A 27,088-nucleotide genomic window follows, 5' to 3' on the forward strand; every position below is an offset into this window, starting at 1 on the left:
ATGGAGGGGGAGAAAAAACTCAAACTCAAAAAAGCTCTAAGTGGATGGTAAAAAAGGTAGGAACAGCAATTCGAAGTACAGTTTTTAAAAGGTAAACTAAACACCAACAGTTTTAAGTTGATGGGTTTTTCACACACTCAACAAACTGAGATGATCTGCTCTTAGATAAAACTCCCTCTGCTAGAGACAACAGTGTCAGAACTACAATACCCAAAATGAACTAGATCGTAGAGCCCAATTAATGTAACAGATGAAAATCAGAAATTATTAAAGGAATATTTCAGGAAAATTAACTGGCAACAGTGCATGAAATATATGGAGCTGAGAAGCAAGACTACTTACAGGTGGGAGATAATGAAAAAGCTGGCTGGTTTACAGTCATGATCAAGGACAGAAAGGGATATTTTGAAGAAAAAACCAAAGATATGAAATAACCCAGGTGACTTCTAAGGAACCAAACATTATTCTTCAATTATAAATCTAGAAAAAGTGATGCAATAATAATACCACTGGCCTGGGAAAGCTGAAAAGCCCCCATTTTGTTTTAATTTTTAAAGAGATTAGTTTGAATAGGGACAATACATCCACAGAAAGAGAAGTCTACTAAGACTCTGTGCACATGCTAAAAGGCAAAATTTAACTTAGTAGACTTTTAACTACATGACAATTTGCTTTCGATGATTATAAACTTCTATTACCATTACTTGTAAAGTAATATTTTCTCAGTACGTGCCACAAATAAAAAGGTAAAAAAAGACTTGTGAAAAAATCCTTGAAAAAAGTTATTGAGCATAAGTCAATCATAACTGATGCCAATAAATACTAAATACAAGTTTTAAAGAGAATTAATTTTAAGAGGTGTTCCAAAGCTGCTTTTAAACGAATGTTAAAACAGATCCTCCACTGGTTCTATCATGGGAAAAGCGTGCCCTCTACTGGAAGTTAACAGACATGAACCCACTTAAGTTAAATTGTATTTCTTAAAGACCTGGCATTAAGTACTGAACTAGACAAAGAGGGGTTTCACATATAGGCAACACATTGCAAACAGCTCTCTTTTGCTAAAAGGAAAAAGTTATTATCAGTTATGAAGCACACTTTGGGTGACAACATTCAAACTTACATCCTATCCTGGTATGAAGAGACTGGCAAACAAAGCTAAAGAAAAACTACTAAAAAAGTGAGCTGCTGCTGCTGCTGCTGCTAAGTTGCTTCAGTCGTGTCCGACTCTGTGCGACCCCATAGATGGCAGCCCACCAGGCTCCCCGGTCCCTGGGATTCTCCAGGCAAGAACACTGGAGTGGGTTGCCATTTCCTTCTCCAACGCATGAAAGTGAAAAGTGAAAGTGAAGTCGCTCAGTCGTGTCCGACCCTTAGTGACCGCATGGACTGCAGCCTACCAGGCTCCTCCGTCCATGGGATTTTCCAGGCAAGAGTACTGGAGTGGGGTTTTTCTGTTTAATTGGGACAGAGGATCTGTACAAGAAGCCAGCTACAGCCCAGATTCAATTCCTGCCTAAACCTATCAGACCCTGGCCTTGAGCCACAATCAGTAACAAACGACTGAATACAAAAGTACTATGCCTGATACAAACATTAAATTTTAAAGGATACTTTGAACACTCGCAACATTAAACACTATTAGTTTTAAGACCTTTGAGGGTAAAACGGTACAGTCACACTCTGGAAAGTAGTTCCTCGAAAAATTAAACAGAAAATTAACCATATGATCCAGCAATTCTACTTCTGGGTATACAGCCAAAAGAATTAAAAGGATTCAAAGAGGCATCTGCACACCAATGTTTACAGTGGCATTATTCATAATAGCCAAAAGGCAGAACAACCAAGTATCCATTGACAGATGAATATATCAAAATCACGAAGACAAAATAGTGGTAAACAAGGGCTGGGAGAAGGGGAAATAATCAGTAGAGTTTCAGTCTGGAATGATGACAAGTACTGGAGATGAAGAATGGTAGTAGCAGCTGTACAACAGTGTGAATGTACTTAATGCCCCCAAACAGTTCTAACTGTATACCTAAAACTGGTTAAGATGGTAAGTTTTATGTTATGTGTATTTTACCACACACACACCCACCCAAAGATATTTCAATGATTCCTTGTCTGAGTCCGCAAGCTTTTATTTCACCACCTACATTAAACTGAGCTCCCTTCCAAAAAGGAAGATCTGTATTACAATTTCATAACACCAAAAGTTTTGAAGCACAGCACTCTCATCTGCCACTGAATCCTTACTATGGCTCACTTCTGATACTTTTAACCCTTGTTTCAATCCACCTACACAAATCACGTATGTTTCTACCTGATGGCTCAGCGGTAAAGAATCCACCTGGGGTGCAGGAGAACAAGGGTTCAATCCCTGAGTCAGGAAGATCCCCTGGAAAAAGAAATGGCAACCCACTCCAGTATTCTTGCCTGGAAAATCCCACGGACAGAGGAACCTGGTGGGCTACAGCCCATGAACTTAGTGACTGAAACCATGACAATGCAAACCACTGAACAAACAACCCGGAGCAGTCTTCCTCCAGAGAACTTCCTCTATCAGTAATAACCAACAATTTTAACGGCTGTTTTAAGAGCAAACGAAGGGTGGGGCGGTATTATTTTTAAAAGTCAGTTCATAAACTGCCAGTGACAGGGGAAGGGTGAGGGAGAAGATTATACACTTGAAATACAGCTCACTTCAGCATGCTACCTCATGTGCAGTATCCCGATAAGCATGGCAGCCAAATCTGCACTGAGTCTTCCCATAATACAGCAGCGACTTAACCGTGAAAGCAAGTCAGCAGGCAGACTGGGTAGAAAATACACAAGCTGGACCAAAAGCTGCTGAGACTCTGCTGGGAGAACCACCACAGTGCCTTCTTGTGGATCTAGTGAGGTAGGAAGACAAGTTAAATTTTAAAAGATATACAAACAAGAATTAATAAGGCAGACTGATTGTTTTCACTGTGCTATGCTGAATTCTAACATATCAATTACATGGAAAAAAGTTTTATCAAAAAGCATATATGTGTGGCTTAAGGTACTGCCTAGAGTAAAAGACTAAATACAATCATTATTTAAAGATAACATTTAACACTCAATTTCATAACATTCAAATGTGTTATGTGAAATAAAAACTGATGGAGTTAAAGGAATCAGAAACAAAGCAAAACAGTAAAAAAAAAAAAAAAAAAAAACAAGCACTATTGCCAAACAGGGACAATTATAATATCAACCTAATTTAAAACCAAAGACTTCTTTGAGTATACACACACGCCCCTACATATAAACAATACTAAAAAATACAGATTTTATAATACCACACACAAAAGGTAGACACAAACCTATGTTCGTCACCTAATAAATGGATAAATATAAAGTGGTGTGTCTTCAACAATGGAATGTTACTCAGCATTAAAAAGAAATACAGTACTCATATATGCTACAGCATGAATGAATCCTAAAAACAGTATGCTAAGTCAAAGAAGCCAGACTGAAAAGATCCACATTATACAATTTCATCTATAAGAAATGACCAAAACAGGCAAATACAAAGAGACAGAAATGGTGAGCAGTGGTTGCCAGGAGCTGAGGAGGGAAGAAGTGAGGAAATAGGGACGGATGACTAATGGGAGAGTTTCTTTCTGAGGTGATAAAAAAAAATATTCTGGAGTAAGATAATAGTGACTATTGCACAATCTTGGGAATATGGTAAAAATTAATGAATTGCACAGTGTAAAATGGCCAATTCTATGGTGTATGAATTGTGTCCTGATAATAAATACTAATTATACATATGTATATATGTCAGTATGTTTTCATTGATATTTTTGCTTAAAGAATGAAAACGTTTCAGGGGTGAATAAAAAATTAATATATGAAAGCCATACGAGATATTGATAATGATTAAATAAGTAAAAAGTGCCATCAAAGTTCCAAAAGAATTCTGTAAAAATACCTGATTAGTTTTGAATTTGTGAGTTTCATGGCTTAAAAGACAATTTAAGATTTGAAGAAACATCTACAACCTTTTATTTTCTAAAACTATTGTATTAAGTAATGCTATTGAAAATGAATTTACTGTTTGGTATTTTGTTCATTTTACCATGGTATAATTAATGTATAATTTGAAGGAAAAGTAAAACCTAAAGATCCCCCCTTTGAAACATCGTTCCTAAGCTGGGGTAGGCAGATTACTACTTACATAGGTAAACAAAACTCTTACCATAGATTCGGAGAGCAGTAACTTGTAAACTTTTGAGCAGCTCTTTATTTGCTCGGGCTGCAGCAGTATGGATAATGTCAATAAGCTGTGTTGAAAGTTCAGGGTTTCGGGAGCCGAGATGAGCAAGCTGCAGTGGTAAACCAGCCAACCAACGTGATAACACTTTACTACGGTATCTAAGGCCATCAAAGACAAGGGAAATACACCACATTTATTTAAACATTTGAAAGCCTATAAGATGGCTGGCATCATTTATTCAGCTATAGCATTCTCTAAGGCACTGTATTTTAAAAGTTTATGTAATTTGGGGCACTATGTAAATTGTAATTTTATCTTAAAGGACACAGACTCTACTTAACTTCTTGCGAACTATTTATACTAATTTGTAATAATTATTTTACTATATTAAGTCACTGATGCACTCAGTATAGGGTGCCCCACATTAAGTGGCTTCAAACTTGTGTTATTTCAGTTCTTTCATATACTTGCTAACTCTCTAATGTCTCATCTCGGACACAGCAATCACTTTTGCCATCCCCCAAGAGTGATTTACACATGACCTTTGGAGTCTAACAGACCTGAACTTAAGTCTCAGTCTGGCTGCCCTTCAGCAGCATGACACTCACCAACTTATTTAACCTAAGCTTCCTTCTATAAGGCAGAAACCAACATACCTACATCAAAGTATGAGAATTACTGAAAAATTAAGAAAAGCACCTGACTCACAGTAAAGACTCGAATATGTCCTAATAACTACCTATGTATGCTGAGGTATCCCGAATCTCTTATCTTTCACCCAAACATCTCTTCCAGACTATCTCAAATAAACCTCAAACTCACCGTATCTAAAAACTGATTCCTTAGTTCTACTCTTTGTGTGTCTATGTCACCAGACAGCACCCAACTAAGCCAGGAACTTTTTCACTTTAAAATACTCCCATTTTTTAAAAATTTATCGAAACATTTTTGACACACAGTATTATGTTAGTTTCAGGTATATATCACATAATAATCTGACAACTGTACACATTGCAAATGGTCACAAGTCTAGTAACCACCCGTCCTAATAAAAGTTACTGTAGTATTACTGGTCATATTCTTTATGCTGTATATTATATCCCCATGGCTTATTTACTTTAAGTTTGTACCTTTTAATCTCCTTCACCTATTGTACACCTCTCCTCTTCTACTGCCCTCATTCTTATACCATATGTCCCAATAGTCACTAAGGGCCAGAGGTTAAACCTCCATAATTTTAATGGGAAGCAAAAGAAAAAGCTGAGGCAGCTACAGGTGGTTCCAAATGTCCTTTAGCTGTTAAGCAGACAAGTGGAAATACATGCTCAAAGAGACTTGTACCTTCTCAGTTATGTGTATAAAGGTTACTGGAACTATTATGTACGCCTCTTTATAAAAAAAAAATTTTTTTTAATGAAAGCAAAAAGGATAGAGAGAGAATTTCTCCGAAGATTTAATCACTCTATCATCTTATTATACAGATTACAAAGTAACCTGGTAAGAAAAAGAAAAGCAAAATAACAAAGGGGACTGTACCGGATTCTGTAAGCTCTCAGTTCTTCTTTTTGATAGATTTTACTGAAAAACTTCAGTAACAAAGTCCGAACTGGAATGAGAAGGCCTCTCTGCTGATACAATGTATAAACTGCCTTTATGAGAGACTCTGTAGCCTCTAAAAACAAGAGAAAACAACTGCATGTGAGTCAAAATGTTTCTTCACCAGCACCATAATTCTTCTCTAAAAAGCACAGAAGCACCTTGTTCCTATGACAAAGCAGATTTTAGCCACAAACTGACGACTACCATCAAAATCCTACATCAATGGCCTAATACAAAAGTCAAACCAGCAGTACAAATTTTCCTAAGAGACAACAAACCTAGGAAAGGACAACAAAAAACAGAATACTAGAAAGGTAGATAAGCCAGGAACCAACCAGGAAAGTTCTGTTATGAATGAAAAGAATTAGTAAGTCACACTAAAAATTGACTTAATGCAACATAACTTCAAGTTACAAGAAAGGTAAAGAGATAAGGATCAATTTCTAGTCAAATTAGATCAGAAAAGAGTATTTCTTCAGCCTTAGGCTCAGTGTCACTTCCTCTTAATAAAACTTACCTCCTTTCCCTCCAACTATGTAATCTAGTAGAAAACCTACCCATCTGGTTCAAAGTGGACCTACCCACTTAAAAAGGGGTCTTCTCAGCCATCAGGGTTCAAGGAGATATTCCTTCATGATTATGCTAGCTACCTTTTATGGCTTGAACGTAAATGACTATGTGAAATGTTTGACAGTTATGAACTCAAAGCTAGACTCTAAATATTAATAGCATGCGTAAGAGCTCCTCTCGTAAATAAGGACAAAGCATTAACACCTACCTCTGTTTGGCTGTATCTGCATTAACCTCCAGGAGACTCCAAGCAATCTGTTCAGCTGCTTACTATTTAGCCTAGAGCCATCTTCAAGGGTTTCTGTTACAAATTTCCTTATCCTTTCTATCCAACTGGAATCCTTCTGCAAAGTTGAGGCATTTGCCAGGGAGACCATGATATCAGACAGCGTTAAATTCAGTAAAAGATGATCTACATTATTCGAGAGAATCGTGCAATGCTTGATGCTAAAAACAAAGACACACATAACTGTTACGTGTTGTATCTACCATGCCTGCTTCACTTAAATACTTAACTATTCCTCCCAGATTCCCTGGTAGCTCAAAGGGTAAAGAGTCTGCCTGCAATGCGGGAGACCCGGGTTCGATCCCTGGGTTAGGAAGATCCCCTGGAGAAGGAAATGGCAACCCACTCCAGTATTCTTATCTGGAAAATCCCATGGATGGAGGAGCCTGGCAGGTTACATACAGTCCATGGGGTCACAAAGAGTCGGACACCACTAAGTGACTTCACTTTCACTTCATTCCTCCCAGAATGAATTGCCAAGAAGGTAGGTATATAAAATCGACTGTAAGTAAACCATTCATTACAGAATCAGGGTTGTTAAGGCATAAATTAAGAATGCATACTGCTCAGTTCATTACCCAAGTTGCTATTCACACAAAAAATACAGGCCCTTGAATTGGTAATCCTGTATGTAATGGGGGGATAAGAACACTTGAAAACTTCAACACACTTGAAGATTTTAAGCAGATGAAACTCACAATAGACCTTGATTCTGCTTCTAACTAATTTTGACTTAACAGAATCACTAATTTCTCCTGGCCACAATTTCCTTATGTGTGAAACAGGAGACTGGTTTAGATAAGCCCGATTCTGAAACAACTTAATTTTATGACTCACATATTAAAATCACTTTTTCCTAGCCATATAAAACACATTTCTTTCAAAGCTTGAAAGAAATTTCAAAAAAAAGGTTCTAATAGATTATCTTAACAAAACAAAATTTGCAACTTAGGATATAAACCACTAGATACATAAACACTATATAAACACAGTGCAGATTCCAGGCTACACTGCATTCAACAGCAGAACCTATTTCCATGTTCAGAAACACAAAAGTTGATTAAACTAAAAAAATACCTGAAACTAACTTATTTTAAAAGAAAAAGTTAACCCTGGATTAGGTATGAGAAAGGACACAGTAGTAACGCATCACAAATACAAGGGAAGGGACCTTTTTAATATTTGGTGTTATTAGGGTATCAAATGTAGGGTTGAGAATGACAAATGGGACCAGATCACAAAGAGTTGAAAGCTAAGGACACTAAAATCAATTCTGCAAGCACAGGAGTAACATGATTGAGAAGTTCTTTCATTTCTGCTGATGAAAAAGAAAAAATCAGTTATGAGACTCTAAACAAAGAAGTAGTTGTATGTCTATTTGAGCAACACAGGCAAGACGTGACAAGCGCAAGAAACAATGCTGGTACAGACTAGGAGAAAAGGGGATGTATAGGAAGAATAAAATTAGCTGGATCTGAAGTCTGCTTAAACACATACATGTATGTGAGCTTTTAGCTCAGCTGGTAAAGAATCCGCCTGCAATGCAGGAGACCCCAGTTCGATTCCTGGGTTGGGAAGATCCCCTGGAGAAGGCATAGGCCACCCACTCCAGTATTCGTGGGTTTCCCTGGGACCTCAGTTGGTAAAGAATACACCTGCAATGTGGGAGACCTGGGTTCCATCCCTGGGTTGGGAATATCCCCTCGAGAAGGGCATGGCAACTCACTCCAGTATTGCCTGGAGAATCCTCATGGACAGAGGAGCCTGGCAAACTACAGTCCATGGGGTCGCAAAGGGTCGGCACATGAGTGAGTAAGCATAGCACAGCAAAGCAAATGCCCAGCAAAAAACTGGGAATTCTATCACAAAGAGAAAGAATGAATGAAAACTGGGACAGATGACTAGCAATCTATATACTACAAACCCAAAACTACTGGTAGGTTCTTTGCCCAACTGTTCAGTGTCCAAAACCAAGGCACATTTTATACGAACCACACAAAAACTCAACTGCAACATTTCTTCACCACAGGTAGAGCTTTTGAAGATCTACTTAAGTTTATCTTAAGCAGTATAACCTATTACTGTCTGGAAGGTGTCAACAGACATCCAAAAGTTGGGAGAATTCATCCTGCTCCTCCAAGAATTTACACAAAATTTTAAAGTCTAAATACACTGACCACCAATTCTATGAGGGAGGCAGGAAACTGGGGAAAATCATTTTCAGCAATGATAGAGGAGGAAATTAGAACTGATTCCCTTCCTGAAAATAACTTTAAAAGCTGGATGAAATAGTTTTTAACAACTCAAAAGCATTCAAGAGATAACAAGATGATGATCAACTGCTGGGTCCCCAAAATAAAGCAAGACCATAACACTCAAGTTCCAAGGGCTGCTGCCAATTCCAACGAAAAGGCTGGAAAACTGAAGTAACCTTTCAGAAGCCTCACAGGGAAAAGTCAAACCCCAGAGCCGGACAAACAAGGGGACTCTGGTATATTATCCCCACTTCAAGCTGGACCCTTAAGGGCTTTCCCTTCCAGAGTAAGGTGAACTAGAAGTAAAAAGAGCTCTTACATAAAACAGTCCCAGTTATGCATCATCTCAGTAACACAACAGTTTTCCCCAACTAGATCTATAGATTCAACACAATTCTAATCAAAACCCCAGCTTTAGAGTTATCAACAAATTGATTTCTGAAGTTCATACACAAAGGCAAACACTAGACTGCCCCATATGAGACTGAAGCGGAACAGTGTTGGAGGACTCACACCACTCCATTTCAAGACTGACTGTACTACAGTACTCAAGACAGTATGGTACTGGTGAACGGACAGACAAACATAGGTTAATGCAAGAACCCCAAGATAGGCCTGCAAGTACAGTCAACTGATGATTCTAGACAAAGGAGCAGAAGCAATCCAAAATAGAATCAATAGTCTTTTCCACAAACAGTGCTGAATAACTGGACAGAAACTCTAGAACTGAAAAATAAAAACAAAACAAATTCAACAAATGTATGTTTGAATGAGATAAAGAGAAACAGAAAAATCAGGAAGTGGGTCTTATACACATTCAATTAGACTCTAAAAGGAAGGAGAAAAACGGCACTAATTTTTTTTTAAAGATGAGATTTTTCAGATGTGTTTAGACACTTCATTCAACATCTCAGATTTAAGCAGCTCGCTGAATTCCAAGGAAAATCAATAAAAAGGAAAACCACACCTGGATACATCATTGTCAAATTGCAGAAAATAAAAGACATGGATAAAAGTCTTATGGGGGGAGGGAGTAACTTTTATAAAGTAGCAATAGTTCAGACTCATAGCTGACTTCCTAACAGCAGTGGAAATCAAGAAGAGCGCAAAGTGTTACTGTCAGTATGTTCAAACAAGCAAACTGCCAAACCCATGTACTGTGCTCTGTTAAAACAGTCCTTGGAAATAAAGGAGAATACATATATTCTCCTTCATTATATATATATATATATGTATTTCTGTGTGTGTAAACCCTCTAGCAGCTTCTAAATAAGCCTAATGAAGAGAGATGAAAAAAATGAAGAGCAAAAAAGTAGGATATACAGATAAAACTCAGATGGTGGATACAAGTTCTCCCAAAATATTAATTTGTGCTTGAAAGTTCAAATTTTATCTCTAGCATGGACACTATTTTCCTGGAACTGATAGGCTTACTTTATTCATTTCTGAGAAAACATCTGCAAATACCCAAGTCTGAATAACCACAGTTAATCATTCAAATTAAAATCATGCCCATCACAGAAAATGGACAGAATGACGAACAGAATGACAAGTGCACTTCCTTGAGACAACCATCATTCTTTGGTATGCAGCCAAAACACTTCAGGCACACTTCCCATTTCACCACACAGAACATTAAAAATATGTGTTTTCAAGGATTGTGACTTAATAAGATCAGTAACTTTTACTACTTCATTAAGAAGAATTTTAAGTGAAACTGGCATGTTCTTTTAAACTGTGAATGCATGGTGGTGAAGAATACTGTTAGCCCTCCAGACCGTTCTGCATCCACGTATTCAACCAAGTGCAGATGGTGTATCATGTTTATGAATTGTGGTTTTCTGAATCCATAGATGCAGAGCTTGCATATTTGAGGGCAACTTGCTTCTAGGACAGTGAAAACACCACGTATGACACCGTTGTCTTACACAAAACTCAGACTGTACAATGCCAAGACTGAACCCTAACACAAACCAAAGACTCTGAGTATAAATGATGTGTCAAGTTCGTATTTTACAACAAATATACAGCTCTGGTGTGGGATGCTGCCAGTGAGGGAGGCTATGCGTCCACAGGGGAAGGAGTAGAGTATATGAGGACCCATACTTTCTGTTCAATTTTACTATGAATCTAAAATTGCTCTAAAAAATAAACTCCATTAAAAAAAAAAAAAAGGAATGAAATGCTAGTAGTGCCACAACATGAATAAACGTTAAAGATACCACGCTAAGTGAAGGTAAGCCGGACACAAAACAATATTTAAGTTTCTACTGAAATGTGGTACCTAAAACAGTCAAATTAATAAAGGAAGAAGTGCAACAGCAGTTCCCAGTACCTGGGGGAGAAGAGGAAGGAAGGTATTATTTAATGTGTACTGAGTTTCAGTTTGGTAACGTGAAAAATGTGAATGTACTTAATGCCACCGATCAGTACACTTTATAAAATGGTTAAAATGCTAAATTTTATGCTATGGACATTTTACCACAATGAAAATAATATCTTTTGTAACTCCACAGTTCAACCCAAGATTAAAAAAATCTAGACATCAGGTCAAAATTGAAAACCACTGGCCTAGGCCACATTGGCTCCTCTAACTTTAACTTGTGAATTTAGTAGACAGCCTCCAAAGGCTATCTGCAAAATACTCAATGCACTTCCTTATGGAAGTACAAGAGCAGCCTGCGGACCCTCAAAACAAATCACTGGGGAAATTTATGATAGTACTGTCAATCCACTTTTGTTAAAAATTCCACAATTTCACCACCTCAGTCTCTTCATAGTTAATTCCCTTTTCACCTTTTATATCTTGGCACAAATTACTCCCTAGGTAGGCAGCCCTCCCAGGACTTATGCCCCCCATGAAAGAGCAGGACCAGCTCCTTACTATACTGATATACTCTTATTACCCTACACTCTTTTTCCTAAGTGCCTTCAACATATTAAGTGTCCAATAAAGTGAATAATGACAGTACACCCATATGTTCTTGAGTAGCTTCAGTTCAGTTCACTCAGTCGTGTCCGACTCTTCGCCACTCCATGAATCGCGGCACACCAGGCCTCCCTGTCCATCACCAACTCCCGGAGTTTACCCAAACTCATGTCCATCGAGTCGGCGATGCCATCCAGCCATCTCATCCTCTGTCGTCCCCTTCTCCTCCTGCCCCTAATCCCTCCCAGCATCAGGGTCTTTTCCAATGAGTCAACTCTTTGAATGAGGTGGCCAAAGTATTGGAGTTTCAGCTTCAGCAACAGTCCTTCCAATGAATACCCAGGACTGATCTCCTTTAGGATGGACTGGTTGGATTTCCTTGCAGTCCAAGGGACTCTCAAGAGTCTTCTCCAACACCACAGTTCAAAAGCATCAATTCTCCGGCACTCAGCTTTCTTCACTGTCCAACTCTCACATCCATATGTGACCACTGGAAAAACCATAGCCTTGACTAGACAGACCTTTGTTGGCAAAGTAATGTCTCTGCTTTTTAATACGCTATCTAGGTTGGTCATAACTTTCCTTCCAAGGAGTAGTGAAAGCATAAGTGAAGTAGCTCAGTCATGCCCAACTCCTTGTGACCCCGTGAACTGTAACCTACCAGGCTCCTCTGTCCACGGGATTCTCCAGGCAAGAACTGGAGTGGGTTGCCATTTCCTTCTTCAGGGGATCTTCCTGACCCAGGGATTGAACCCAGATCTCCCAAGGAGTAAGCGTGTTTTAATTTCATGGCTGGAATCACCATCTGTAGTGATTTTGGAGCCCCCAAAAATAAAGTCTGACACTGTTTCCGCTGTTTCCCCATCTATTTCCCATGAAGTGATGGGACCAGATGCCATGATCTTAGTTTACTTACATTTAATGGTCTACCAAATTCCAAACATCCTTTTATTTAATCTCATTTTGATGAAAATTATATCTGAAAACTCTTGACAACATAAAAAACACATATATTCACGTGTTGAAGGATATTCTGAAGCTTATCCGTGCACCTGATTAAAAACTTCTGTGTTAATAAGATAACTGTATCTGGAGGAAACAAACCCTAACGACTTACTTGCTCAAGAAACTATCTCCCTATTTGGTTCTGTCACCTCCAACTTCAGAAACTCTAAATTAATGGTCCTAAAACATGGTTTTGATCCAACCAATAGTCTTCAATGCCAAAAGATCAAGGATGAAAGGGAAATGAGGGTCAGAGACAAAAAATGACTCTCAGCATTAAGGTTAGTCATCAGTAGAAACCGATTTGATCCAAGTCTGTCCTGTGTTCTCCATTACGCCATTCTATGGCTTTCTAATACCCTATAATATCTCCTTCCATTATACTGCAATCATCCCCACTTCACTCCCGCGTGCTAAAATCACATTCATGTTAAAACACTATTCTCCAACACTGCTTTGTCTGTTTATCCTAACAAGGATCTGTCTCCTCCTATGAATTCCTATAGCATTTCTTAATTATAAAGTTCTAATGACACTTAAATATGCCTTGTGTTAAATATGTAGATTTATTTTTCTTCCTGCTAGTTATTGAACTTTTGTTTCTCAGCCTTAAAACCACCCTTCCACACTCTTACTTTGTGATCCTGGGAGTGAGCCACATATTTTCCTTTACAGTTTGCTTCTTGTTAGGCTCTGCCAATAAAGTACTTGTTATTGTTTAGTCACTAAGCTGTGTCAGACTCTTTTGCAACTCTGTGGACTGCAGCCCGCCAGGCTACTCTGTCCATGGGATATCCCAGGCAAGAATACTAGAGTGGGTAGCCATTTCCTTCTCCAGCAGATCTTACCAACCGAGGCATCGAAATCTGTCCCCCTGCATTGGCAGGGTTCTCTACCACGAGCCACCTGGGAAGCAAAGGGGGTACTTGAGACTGGAAAGCTGTAGGAGGAAAACACACACTTTCTGGTTGCTTCCTACTCCTATTTTTGGCTTCCTTTTGCCACCAGTGCAACCCAACCACTCTTCAGGCCAGCAGCAGTTCATTCTAGTAGCCAGAGTTGGTTCCAGTCTGTATTTTCCTGACACAGAACCAGCATCATCATGCCCCTGGAACACCAGCACCAGCCAGCCACAACCCCCTTTGCTGAATCCTGTACCCCTATCCCACTGGGCCCCTCTCCTGATCTCAAAGACATTAGTCTCAGCTGAGTGCAAACCCCTCCCTAGAGGTCTGAGTTTGGGCTCCAGACAGCTTTTCCTTCCAGCTACTTGCCCTCTTCTCTTTCTTCTCCCAGTCAAGATGCAGGGGCCGCTTCCTGCAGGTCCACCTCTACAGTACCTTACTGTTCCCTTTTGTCTTCCCACTGTGAAGGGGAAATACCTAGTTTCCATTTTCCATTAAACTAGGAAATACCTAGTTTAATACCTAGTTAAAAACCATTTGTATTAAATTCTCTGTGAAAATCACTGGTATGATTTCCATCTCATGACTGGAATCTGACACTCATTTTTATCAATTTTAAGATTTTGTATTTATTTTTGAAATTTATGAAATCATTTAAGAGATCAAAGAGTATACCTTAGGACATCTTTACTTACAGTAAGAGACCAAAAAACTTTAGTGAATGAATCAAGTTTATCTGCCTACAACATACTTTTCACTTCTGAGCATATCCTGTGAACTCTGCCCAAAGAGCCTCATTTATTCTCCTCACTGATTCTTCCTTTTGATAAATTTAACAACCTTCTGACAGTCTTTAACATCTGTTCAAGTGTTTGCTCATTTGGGGATTACACCTTGAGTTTTCTAACTTGTATCTGCTTGTCAAATTTTATTGGGTAATTTGTTTTTACGTTTATCTGCTCTTACTTCCGGAGAAGGCAATGGCACCCCACTCCAGGACTCTTGCCTGGAAAATCCCATGGACGGAGGAGCCTGATGGGCTGCAGTCCATGGGGTCGCTAAGAGTCGGGCACGACCAAGCGACTTCACTTTCACTTTTCACTTTCATGCATCGGAGAAGGAAATGGCAACCCACTCCAGTATTCTTGCCTGGAGAATCCCAGGGACAGAGGAGCCTAGTGGGCTACCATCTACTGGGTCGCACAGAGTCAGACACGGCTGAAGTGACTTAGCACCAGCAGCAGCAGCTCTTACTTCAAGTAATCATTACAAATAACTTTCAGGCTTACACTTTTCCAGTGAAACTTCATCCGTAATTCGTTCTTTCCACTTATTTTACAAAAGAGAACTACTTTTCTCCAATCGTCCCTCTTCCATCAGGATACCGATAACAGTTACATTATGCTTCCTTGTGTATATAAATGAGAGCAGAAACTAGTGATGTTATGCTCTCAAAGATTCAGTAATTACACAGTGCCTCTCACAAATAAACTATCCACTCTTAGCAAATTTTTATTAAATTCTTATCTATACAATTTGATAGCTGACCCTCATTTAGCACAAAACATTCACTTTACAGATTAAAAATAAAAATAAAAGTAGAATTGGAAGTCCAGGGCTTAAAGTGACTTGTTTAAGATCAGATACTACAGCTTTTATCTTTACTTCACAAAGTCTAGATAAAAACACCTCACAGTGTACAAAGTTCAGTTTAAGACTGTTTTCTGAAAATGTCAGGTTAAACAGTGGAAGAGAATGGCAATACCTTTTATTTGTCTCTTTCCTTTTTTGCTTGGTTATTTCTTTTAAGGCATATGGAAAATTACTCATAAAATGGTGTTTGAAATCAATAAGGTAATTCTTTCGAAGCCATGACTCCTAGTAAAATAAGCACAGATTAGAAAATCCATAAGAAACAATAACTTAAAATAGCAAATAAGACTTTAAGCAGAAACAAAAACTTGTCAATATTCACTCACAAATTTACCCTTATAATACATATTCTGCTAATGATATAATATGTAAATAAATTTTAAAATCTGAATAAACTGTTAGGCCATCCAGTGTTCACCCACAGTTCTTTTTGGTGCTTTTATTTTTACATGCATTTCATCTACTTAAAAGGAGAAAAAAGGGAGAAAGTAAGTAAGATTTAATACAATTCTGAATTTGAACTGCTAATACAATATTTATAAAATATACAAGAAAATCTTCTACCTAGTGTTCCATTTAAGAGTAACTATATTCTCTAGAAATTCTACTGCTCGTTAAAGGCATGTAACACCTTCACCAATCAATGTACTTGTCTAAAATTCTTCAGCAGGATTCTTCAATGTATCATGTTCTCCTACCTGAAACACTGACTTCCTGCTATCCAGAGGACCAATCATTGCAGTGTGCCAGTGACTGAGGGGTTGCTTGGGATATGGGACATGAGATGCTGCAATAGCTAGCTCCAGCTCCAGCAAAACTGGAGGCCAAACTCAGACCATAAATCAATAGCTAGCTATTGCAGCACATCTCCTTAGTTACCTTCACTAGGTTCTTCTCTTTTTCTTGACCTAAAAACGTGTACTTGACAACTCCTCCTGGACCTCTAATAGGCATCTTAAATTTACCATGAGTAAACTGAACTCTCCTAGGGGTAGTCACACCATCATTTGGACCATAATATAGGCATCACTCCTGCTCCTCTTAACTATGTACACCAGCATTCCCGCTGCTTTCACCAGAATCCAGCTGCCTCTCATCACTTCAACCACTAGCTACCGTTCGACTCCAAGCCACCATTACCTCTCACTTAAGATTATTGTTTCAGTCTCCCAATGGTCCTCATGTTTTTCCTCTTGCCCCACTAAACTTAATTCTCTACACAGCAGCCAGGGTGATCTTTTAAAACATAAATCACACTTCAAAATATTACAGGAAAGGATAAAGGAGACAATGTATATAAAGGAAGGACAGGTCATCCATGGGATCAATGATCTCAGTTGGGCCCCAGTTTTGCTAGAGCTGGAGAATGAGGACATGGGAGTTTGTTACTGTTTTATTTGTAAATCTGACATATTAAAGTTAAACAAACATAATTTAGATCATGCCACTCCTCTGCTCAAAACCCTCCAATGTCTTTTCACCACACTGAGGTTAAAATTATAACTCTTTACCACAGACCACAAGGTACCACACGATGTGGCTGCTGTCACTTCCCCCCTCATCATCCACCACTGCCCCAGTACCTCACTTGCATAGGCCTTGCTGCCATTCCTCAAATATGTCAAATTTGTTCTCACTTCAGGGTTTTGCACTTGCTGCTCCCTGTGCCTAGAAGGTTCTTCCCACAGGTCTTCACACGACTTGCTCCTTCTCTTCATTCAGTGACATGCAGATGTTAAGAAGGCATTTCCCGACCACCTATTTAACAGTCTCCTCCCTGCAGTTTCATTACATGTTCTCTCTCATCCCAGTTTCATCTTTCTTCCTAATGATGACATGATGGACATCATCTATTTGTTTACCATCTCTCAACCCCACCAGGAGCGAAGTATTTGCCTTGTCAGTCATGTTTATCTCTGTATTCCCACAGTCTAGCACAGAACCTAACTCACTGCAAAGCAGTGCTATTCAAAAGACCTTTCTGCAGTGACAGAGCTATTTTATATCTGTGCTGTCCAACACACCTGCCACCTGAAGCTACTGAGCATTTGAAATGTGACTCCTGTTTACTGAGGAACTGAATTTTAATTAAAGAGGCAAATATATAGATGCTCAATTAACCTTTGCATCCAATTCTTTCTCACAAATTCTGATCTTCATGGTAAAAATGCAACAATAAAGAAACATTTAGACTGAAAGTAGTAAGCATTAAAATACAAAGCTAAGACACAACAAAATCTCCATAGTGTATAAAATTATAATACTGACCTAAAGCTATTAATACAGGCCTCCCAAAACTGAAGTTAACTAAAAAGTTAATGTTACATTGTATTTTAAAACACTGTGTGTTTTAAAAATATTAAACACAGTATACTTTAAATTAAGGATACTAAGGATACAAAGAGTGTATTAGAAATAAACCACCTCAGTCAGGATCTGAGTACTCAACCACTGCAATTAAGATTTAGTGTTAACTTGAAATTTCTTTCCAAGATGAAAGATTTCAAATTCCTAAAAAGGTTTTTTTAAAAAAAATACTTGGACAAAAATGAAACTTCTCAATTATGCAGCAAAATACAAACACACTATATGCATTTAGCAAAACTTAAAAAGTAAGCAGTCAGTTACCCTAAGGTTGCACCCTAATACAGATGCCAATTTACCAACAGAAAGCCTACACATTTTCTGAATTTTCTGAAAAAAATTCAGCCTGTGGTGCATAATTAGAAGACCAAGGAATGCCATTTCATTCCTCCGAAAGTTTGAACTTTGACCATTCAATACCTTAAGTACTAAGCTATAACTAAGGCAAATGAGAAAGAGGAACTGATGGCGGGAATGGTAATGAAAAATAAACTAACAGGCATTTTAATGTCATCTGGTGTAACACACGTATTTATACTCTGTCTGCAAAGGAAGAGATTTACCTTATTCAGTTATTACAGTTCAAATCTGCCATGGTAAATTAGAGAATTCTACCAATGGATGCTTTTAAATACTATTTCTATTTGAATTAACCACCCTCCGCTTATTTCAATTTTATACAGTATCCCAATTTACTATTCTACATAACCTTCAACAGTCTGTGCAAAACAGTCTTCTGAATTTAGTATCCTATGTTAATGAACTGCTAATAAATAATTTTAGTTGTAATAGCACAGAATATTTCTAAAACATACTATTTTAAATATTCATAAAACTAAGGCAGTGTTCAGATTCTGTTAGTGTTATCTCAGTGTTCTTGCCTGGAAAGTCCCAGGGACGGGGGAGCCTGGTGAGCTGCTGTCTATGGGGTCGCAGAGTCGGACACGACTAAAGTGACTTAGCAGTAGCAAAAGTACTGTTATCTGAATGATAGTAGATGATCCAAAACTACACAATTAATCAATCTGCATTTAGTCCTACCATTCTATCTAATCACAAATATTACTAAAGCAATAATAAGCATTAAGATGCCCATGAATAATCAAACACCCAAATGCCTGAAATAAAAAGAACTAAACAAAACTAAAAAACTGCCTTGTCCATTCTGTACATATGTAGGCAACTTCAAAGATTCACAACTTCCTAGTCAAGTCATTGCAGAAATTCTCCTATAAAATGATGCTCCAAGCTTTAAAGTATTGTTCCAGCAGCTGCCTTTTTTAAGATTAACCACATTAATCCAGCATCACTTAAGCGTGTTCTTCCTTACTTGTGCCATGGACTATGTATTATATTCCCCACAACATAACACTTTTAAAAAGCCTACCAATACGCAAAATCTCTCCCAACAGGAGGTAAATTCACTTATCTAGAAACATGTTTGCTAGCTGGAAACTGTTCTATGACTTGGAATTACTTAGGTTAACTTCACTTGCACCATACCTGCCATTGCAGCTTACCTACAGTAAAGGTTTTTTTACTAAATGTTTTCCAATTTACATCCTTTATCAAGAAAAAAAACAAAAAAGCATACACCAAGCAAATTTACATATAGTTTCTTCTCTGAAACGTAATAGTTTAAAAACAACTCAGGGTTAGATATGAGATCTTCAGTTTCATCCATTTCCTGGCATAAACTCTGTTAACGTGGCCCAAACTGGAAGACACTGCTTAATAACCAACTGTTTAAATCATGTAAGAGGTCTCCAGACACTAGAATGCTCCTATGTAATCAATCTGCCATAAATAACACAATGTAACATTATTATATAGTTAAAAAAGAAATCAAGCATCTTGTTATACATTTCACTTAAAAATTAAAACATACAGATAATAAACTCACAGAATTATTTTAATTTGCAGTTTTAAGCAAATGTTAGAAGTTTATAGTTAAATCTTGGGAATTTTTCAGAAAATGCATAACCAGTTAGTACTAATATACTGATTTCTAATCTGTCCAGTTATGATAAAAGGCATTACTCAGAAAATAACCCAGTAGTTCTCACCAATTTATGAGTTTCATCATGTTGTTTAGAGAGTTTCCACAAAAGGGAAATAATATTAAGAACTTGCTGCATAACCTGCAGAGGTTCTCGTTCTATACCATTTCCAACAGAAGCCACTAGTTGTGGAGGCACAGCTTCAATCCAGCACTCAATAAGCAATGGAATTATGATCTCAATAAATCCTTTCAAGTTTTCAGTAGACGACAGGCCTTCATCCACAGTGCCTAGTCCTCCAACCAGATACCTAGTAAGGAAAGGTAAGAATGAAAAAATTTTAATTTGATTAAAAAATATTCCTCATTGCTTAATTTAAATCTTAAATATATTAAGTACCAGCAAAACGAAGCACCATGAATTGATAATTACATTGATCAACACTAGCAAGAAAAACAGAATTCTAAGATGACAAAGCCAAAAGACTATCAATTTTTACTTTCCATTAGGCTTTGCTAGAAATGAGTAAATTAATATACTTTGAAATGACTCCTCCCATCAGTAAATAAAATTAAATTATGAGTAACTATATGAAACTATGGAAGACAACTGCGTGTCTCCCAGCATTAGCCATCAATGGTCAGCAGTTATAATTCAATACAGGAAAACTGAGTGTGGACATAACTGAAATCCTTACCGTAGCCTGAACTGTGAACTGACATTTGGCTGTGAACCCCCATTTTCATAAACCTGGATGTGTTGCTGGTCGTTGGCATGTTCCTTCCAGTTGATAAAAATGGAGTTGCTAGTGGCATGGGGATTTTCTTTTTGTTCCTGAAGTCCTTCACTTTCTCTCAACCTACTGGATCCATCTGTCAAGGCCTGAAGGAATTTACTGAGTCTCACTAAGACTTTCAGCCTCCACTGCTGAGAAGTGAGTCTCCGATTAGGATTTACAGAAAGTATCCAGGACTGGGATCTGTCTCTATTTACCAGTCCTTTGGACGGCTGCTGATGAGAAATGAGTTCTACAAAATTCTTAAGCAATATACTGCTACGGTCAGTAATCAGAGCTGGGTACTGTTCCAGCAGAATGTCCAAAACTTTTAAAGAGTCCTCCTGAATTCCTTCAGTAATGTGAGTCATGGCACTAGAGAGATGGGCACTTACCAAAGGAAAAAATGGAGAAATTTGTTCAGCTCGTATTTTGGGGGCCAGGAATTGAAGAAGTTGAACTGCTGCTAATCGTACATTAGCATCTTTATCTGTAAACACAGCAGTCACTTCACTTAATATGTTTGAAAGGTGTGCATCAATTATATATGGGTATTGAGACAAAAGGTCTTTAAGTCCAAGAAGAGCACTTTGTTTAACCCCAGCATTGTAGTGATGCATCTGTGACAGCAAATCCTATAAATAAAAATACAGGTTTTAGGTATATACATATACATACACATCAGTGTCAAATAAACAGTGCTAACTCAAACTATGCTAATAAACTGACACTTCAGTGGGTGTCCAGGGCTGCTTCAGTAGGTATTTTTCTAGTGTTACTTTGAGAAAAATGTAGTTTTAAGATCAGAAACAGTTTTAGCTTCAGTAGGTATTTTTCTAGTGTTACTTTGAGAAAAATGTAGTTTTAAGATCAGAAACAGTTTTAGCTTTGGCTTCATAAAAGAATTATTTAACTTTCAGTCAGTATTTTCTCGTTTTGAAATTACACAGGATTAGGCACATAGTCGTTTAAACTGACAGCAATCATCATCACCACTTAAAGACCTACTATGTACCATATACGTATTTACACTATTTTCTGCCTATTTTAAGGGGTCCTTCAGGGTGTCTGTGTATTTTAGTCAGAGTGTAACATATGGCAATTTTATTTGTAGAATAATTTGTATCATCTGTAAAGAAACCACAACTTCAAATATCTTTTTGATATTATTTAACCTGCAGAGATTAGAAAGCAAAACTAGAAAACGTGTATCTTCATAAAGATTTGTTCACAAATGTCTCTAATAGCATTATTCATAAGAGTCAAAAAGTGGGAGTAAGCAAATGCCCATCAACTGTTGAGTGAAAAAATACGACAAAGCTCTGCACTGGAATACTATTTGACAATACAAAGGTATGAAGTATTGTTCTGATATGTGCTGTAACATGGATGAACCTCAAAAACATGCTAAGTGAAAGACCAGTAACAACAGACCACATTTCATGATTCCATTTATATGAAGAGTCCAGAATAAGCAAATCTTTACTGATAGCTTAGTGGCTGTCTAGTGGGGGGAAGAAATGGGGAGCAACTTCTAATAGGTGGAAGGGTTCTTTCTAAAGTGACAAAATTGTTTTAAAACTAGATTACTGTGATAGCAGCCTAACAATGTAAATATATTAAAACCCACTGAATTGTCCACTTTAAATAATAAATTTTATTATGCGCAAATTACATTTCAATAAAGCTGTTACATTTTTAAGCCAAACTACTGCTTAAATTTCAATTAATTTCACATTTACTATGAATCTGGAATAGCTATGCATTGTAAAGGTTCAAAAATTCGTAAGACAGGGTCCTATCTTAATGAGCTATAAAAACAGCTGAAGACCTGTCACATCAAAAAGATATAAAAATTACTTCCAGATGACATATTAAATTATCAAATGAATATACAAAGAAGAAATCACTTTGACTTTAGCTGAGCAAGTCTTTCTGGAGGAAATGGGAAAGTTGTAGTGGCAGCATCACCTCTGAAAAACAGATAAACTCCAATCTTCAGCCATTAATAAACCCTAAGAGTTAAAACAATTTTCCATAAAAGTACACCATTCTAGATGACTTCAAGGCATATCCTATCTTATCAAAAAAATGTTTATGATTTACCTTTATGTTAAGTTTTCTATTGTTTGTTGGAAGTGTTACATCCTCTTTGAGCTGCTCAGGCAGATGTATAGTCTTCGTTTTAAAGTTTGTAAGAGTAGCATTTTCTGACCTGGGCTTCTTCTTACCAACTTTTAGTTTTACTTTCTGAAAATCATCTTGGCGTTTTCTTTTTTTGGTCATTCTTGAGTACTATGATAAAAGAATTAATTTAAAAACAATGAATACAGACCAAAGATAAATTATAAAATAGAGAAGGTATTTTCTAACCTTTAATTACTCTAACATTGTCAAGATCAACAATAACCATGCCAATGCATCAAAATATTAAATGGAAAATATCTTTATAAAGAAAAAAAAAAACTCAGTTTACTTAAGATATTTCTGGCTACGGAATCTTTTGTCAAGCAATGTTCTAAATAGGAATCTTGGGTCGAGCGATGTGCTAAGTAGAAAACTTGTGTATACTTCAATTAATATATTTATACTTCAATAAAAAAGGAAAAAAACTTCTGAAAATGTTTTGTTTTCATAGGATAAGAGGGAGGTAGCACAGAGTTGCTAAAAGTATACCTTGCACCTACTGGGAAGCTCCTGGCCCCCAGAAACCCCCAAGAAACTCTAGCAAAACAAAGTCTAAACCAATGTTATTATTGAACGCAGCCTGTAATAGCTAGGAAAAGTTTCATGAACCTAAGCTGGGTGCCTGAAAATGGGGATGATTCAGATATGCAGCAAGGACAGTCACTGGGCATTTCATGAGCAAGGAAAACAGTAAAGATGAAGAACAGGGGATACGCTTGGTAATAGGCAAAAATGAAAGTACTAGCATTCTGAACACCAGGAAAAGTTCAGACTAGATATAAACCGGAAACAAAAAAAGGAGGGAAAAAAAATATATATAAAAGGAAATACAGTATAACAGAGGGCTAAGGAACAAACACCAGCTAGGCCGCTATTATAATAAATAACTCAGGTATAACCCTGTCGAACTGCACTTCTCGTTCTCCATCACATTCTTTCAATTTACACACAGATTATCCCACTTACACACAAAATCTTTGATCTGTGCATTATACCCATTCCCAGCCCCTGCTTAAATCCTTTATTTCAACCCAAGACTGTTCAAGTTTCCCCACTAGTATTCCTGCCTTGTCACCAGTGTCCACCTCATGGTCCATTTGGTAATCACCAGAGGGCTCTTCCTAAACACAGATCTGATCAAGGCTCACAAGCTTTCAGTTGCTCCTTTTACTTGCTTACAGTAAAAACACCTGGGTTTGACAGATCAGCCATCCTTCCCAACTTCCTCTACAGCTTTATCTTCCCATCAACTAACCTCTATTTTAAAAAATAGCCTTCTATACCTGGAACTAGCTCAGCCCTTCTTGAAGCCTTTTCCACACAAAAATAATGAACCCTACCTTGCAGTGTATTCCCACCAGAGTAGGTGTCTCTGGAATAAATAAAACTTCTCCTGATCTATCATAATGATCCTATGCCTAGCTATTTTTTTAAGTCACAATGCTACATGTGGGAGTTCAAGAAATTTGAGCAAAATGAAGGTTTGCATTAAGATCAATAAAATGGCTGGTGCAAGACCAGAAACTTGAAGTTTCAGGAATCCAGAAGCCAATCACCTATGACATTACATTCAAATTCACATGGTTACAAGGTTTTAACACATTAGAGCCCTATCACCTAGGGTTTGGCTACATAGGTTAAGAGCAGATACAAGAGAGCAACTAGCTCTTATCCAGACTCTTGCACTTTATAGCCATAGTTAAATCACCGTGTCTCAGTTTTTATCTACAAAATGGGGCTAATAATAATGCTTACCTCATACAGTTGTTACTAGGTAAGATGAATGAGGAGCAAATGAGCTCATGTGTAAAATACTCAGAACTGTGCCTGGCACGGTAAACAGATACGCTATAAGCACAAACATGTATATTTTCTTAGTCTCATGACCAGTACATACCAAGCATAATAGCAGATATACAAAAGCCTTCAGTTCTCACAAGATCATGCAAGGAAGGTGATGTTAAAACCATTTTAAAGATGTGTCAGCCTTTACTAATGACTTGAAGAGGGTTTCCTAAGTAAGACTGAACTCTTTAAAACCAACTTTATGTTATATATACTGCAATCCTGGTGAGAATTGGGGGAAAGGTGGCAAAACGGCTTGCCTTATTTCATTTATCCCAATACCAAATTTTCAGCCCACCCACACCTCCAAGTTATTCTGGTCTAAAATATGAGTAAATAAAAACTACAAAGAAGGCCCTAATACTCACTTGGCCTCTCTGAATTAAGCAAGCACAGTTTGTGCGCTTTCCCTACAATTACTATCTAGTACCAGAGATGAAAACAAGTAGAACAAGATATTCAGAAAAATCGAAACAATTCACTCTCCACCCCCTAATTCTGTGCTATCTTTAGCCACTAACTAGCTGATCAGGGTCCAACACACATTCAAGCTTGTACAACCATTACCCACCACTTAGTATCTGTTCTCCCTCTGTTAGGAAAGCGAACAGGACTGACCGCCCCTCCTTGACTTTTCAAGCTATTAAGATTATTATTATGGTACACAGGGAACATTTTTATACTAGGAACTCACCGTTCTACAGCAACTGTTATTTTCGCTTAAAATCAAGATTTTCAGAATACAGCAAACCAAAAGGCTTCCCTGGTGGCTCAGAGAGTAAATCTGCCTGCAGTGCAGGAGACCCGGTTCGATCCCTGGGTCAGCAAGATCCCTGGAGAAGGAAATGGCAACCCACTCCACTATTCTTGCCTGGAAAATCCCTTGGAGAGCGTACGCTAGAGCCCATGGGGTCACAAAGAGTCGGATACGACTGAGAAACTAACACAAGCCACTTTCACAGTAGCTGGTATCGAATAGATGGTAGGAACACCAACCTCAGGGACTGAGCTCTCACATCACTTGAAGCAGGTGAGCCTCAAAAGTTTTCAAGATGAATTTCATATGCTCCAACTACAGGCTTTCTAATTTCAACAAAAGAGAGAGTCTAGTCTATCAGGATTTCGACCGAACCGAATCTCAGCTAGTTTGTCTGCCACCTCACTCAGTACGGTTCAGTCGCTCAGTCGCGTCCGACTCTTTGCGACCCCGTGAATTGCAACACGCCAGGCCTCCCTGTCCATCACCAACTCCCGGAGTTCACCAAGACTCACCTCACTACCCTCACCTAATTTCCAACTTCTTTTCACCCGCCAAAAAAAAAAAAAAAGTCAAGAAGTCACACTGTACTCGGCCTTTGGTAATTTCCTCTCTAACCCTTTACGCTCACGAGTTCCTCCAAACTCTACCTAGGGGCCAATCGGAAACACCTGACTTTTCAAAGAACAAATATCCCAGACCAGGACCACTCGAGACGTCCGATGGTCCGAACCTGCTCGGTTGGTTACTCCACACCTGGACTGCGAGAGCCGATTAAGAGACGACTGCGCATCCTCAACCCCAGACTTTGGTCCCGTATCCCATAAGCGAAGACCCCGTGGTTTTCAAAAAACTATCGTTCCTTCTCCCACCAAGGACGGCGGTCCGGACCACAGTCCAGGAAGCGGGGCCCAATTAACACATATCGGCCTAAAAGTCTCCTAGACCCGAAACCGCGCGAACCCGCCCAGTCACTTGAAACGCTTCAAATGCCCGCGGGCCGCCCCGCCCCCGCGCTGCCCCTCTCCGCACCCAGGCCCTGCTCTGCCGCAGCGCCACGACCCTGCCCCCGGGGGATGCAGACTGACCCCAGCCCGCCCTACCCTCCTGGCCGCGGACCGAGGGGCAAGGGCCCCGCGCGCCGTCCCGCGCCCCGGGAGGGCCCGGCCCGACCGTCGGCGGCCGCTCACCTGCGGGCCCGGCCGGGACCCGGGCGTGGAGGCAGAGGGGAAGAACGTGCGAGGAAGAGCCCAGTGGGCAACGGCGTACGCCACCGGCCTCAGCCTCTCGCTCCCAAAGCGTGTTTTCAAATCGCCTCGTCCTCACGCGGCCGCGTCTCCTTCCGCCGCCCGGAAATCAGGGCCCCTCCTCCGCCGCGCCGCGCTCACGTGATCACCGGCCCGCCGCCGCGCGCAGCCGGGAAGGCGGGAGCGGGAGCTGCAGGCCCCGCCCCCAGGAGGAGGGGGCCCGCGCCGAAACCTCCCCGCGCTCTGGGAATCCGGGATCTTAGAGCGCAGGATCCAAGGACAAAGCTTGGTCCTCCCTGAGCTTCCTTGGCCTGCATTTATTGATGGGTGTCGCCCTGGTCACAGCTAGTTGAGGGCTGGCGTCTACTCTCCCTGCTAGAACACTGTTCTTCAGACCTGGAGCCACATTCAAATAAGAGTATAAGTTGAACTGAATTGAAAAAGAGGAAAAGTTTGGGACTG

The 27,088-nt window shown here is 38.9% G+C and overlaps 1 protein-coding gene across 3 annotated transcripts in view; it reads right to left on the reverse strand.

Moving 5' to 3' along the window:
* TEX10 (testis expressed 10) overlaps positions 1 to 26,776 on the reverse strand; it is a 46,608-nt gene extending 19,832 nt beyond the window's left edge. The window contains exons 1-9 of one of the 3 annotated variants that reach the window (XM_027549772.1): positions 26,570 to 26,776; positions 22,697 to 22,885; positions 20,513 to 21,225; positions 19,882 to 20,125; positions 15,564 to 15,676; positions 6,627 to 6,865; positions 5,786 to 5,921; positions 4,232 to 4,407; positions 2,717 to 2,894 (exon numbers count right to left, since the gene is read on the reverse strand). In XM_027549772.1, coding sequence (XP_027405573.1) covers positions 2,717 to 2,894; positions 4,232 to 4,407; positions 5,786 to 5,921; positions 6,627 to 6,865; positions 15,564 to 15,676; positions 19,882 to 20,125; positions 20,513 to 21,225; positions 22,697 to 22,876 — 1,979 coding nt within the window. In that variant the 5' untranslated portion in view covers positions 22,877 to 22,885; positions 26,570 to 26,776. The remainder of the gene's footprint in view (positions 1 to 2,716; positions 2,895 to 4,231; positions 4,408 to 5,785; positions 5,922 to 6,626; positions 6,866 to 15,563; positions 15,677 to 19,881; positions 20,126 to 20,512; positions 21,226 to 22,696; positions 22,886 to 26,569) is intronic. The other 2 variants (XM_027549773.1, XM_027549774.1) reach the window with 2 other exon arrangements.
* Between the last annotated feature and the right edge of the window lie 312 nt (positions 26,777 to 27,088).

This window comes from Bos indicus x Bos taurus, chromosome 8 (assembly GCF_003369695.1).
Source record: "Bos indicus x Bos taurus breed Angus x Brahman F1 hybrid chromosome 8, Bos_hybrid_MaternalHap_v2.0, whole genome shotgun sequence".
NCBI classification, from domain to species: domain Eukaryota; kingdom Metazoa; phylum Chordata; class Mammalia; order Artiodactyla; family Bovidae; genus Bos; species Bos indicus x Bos taurus.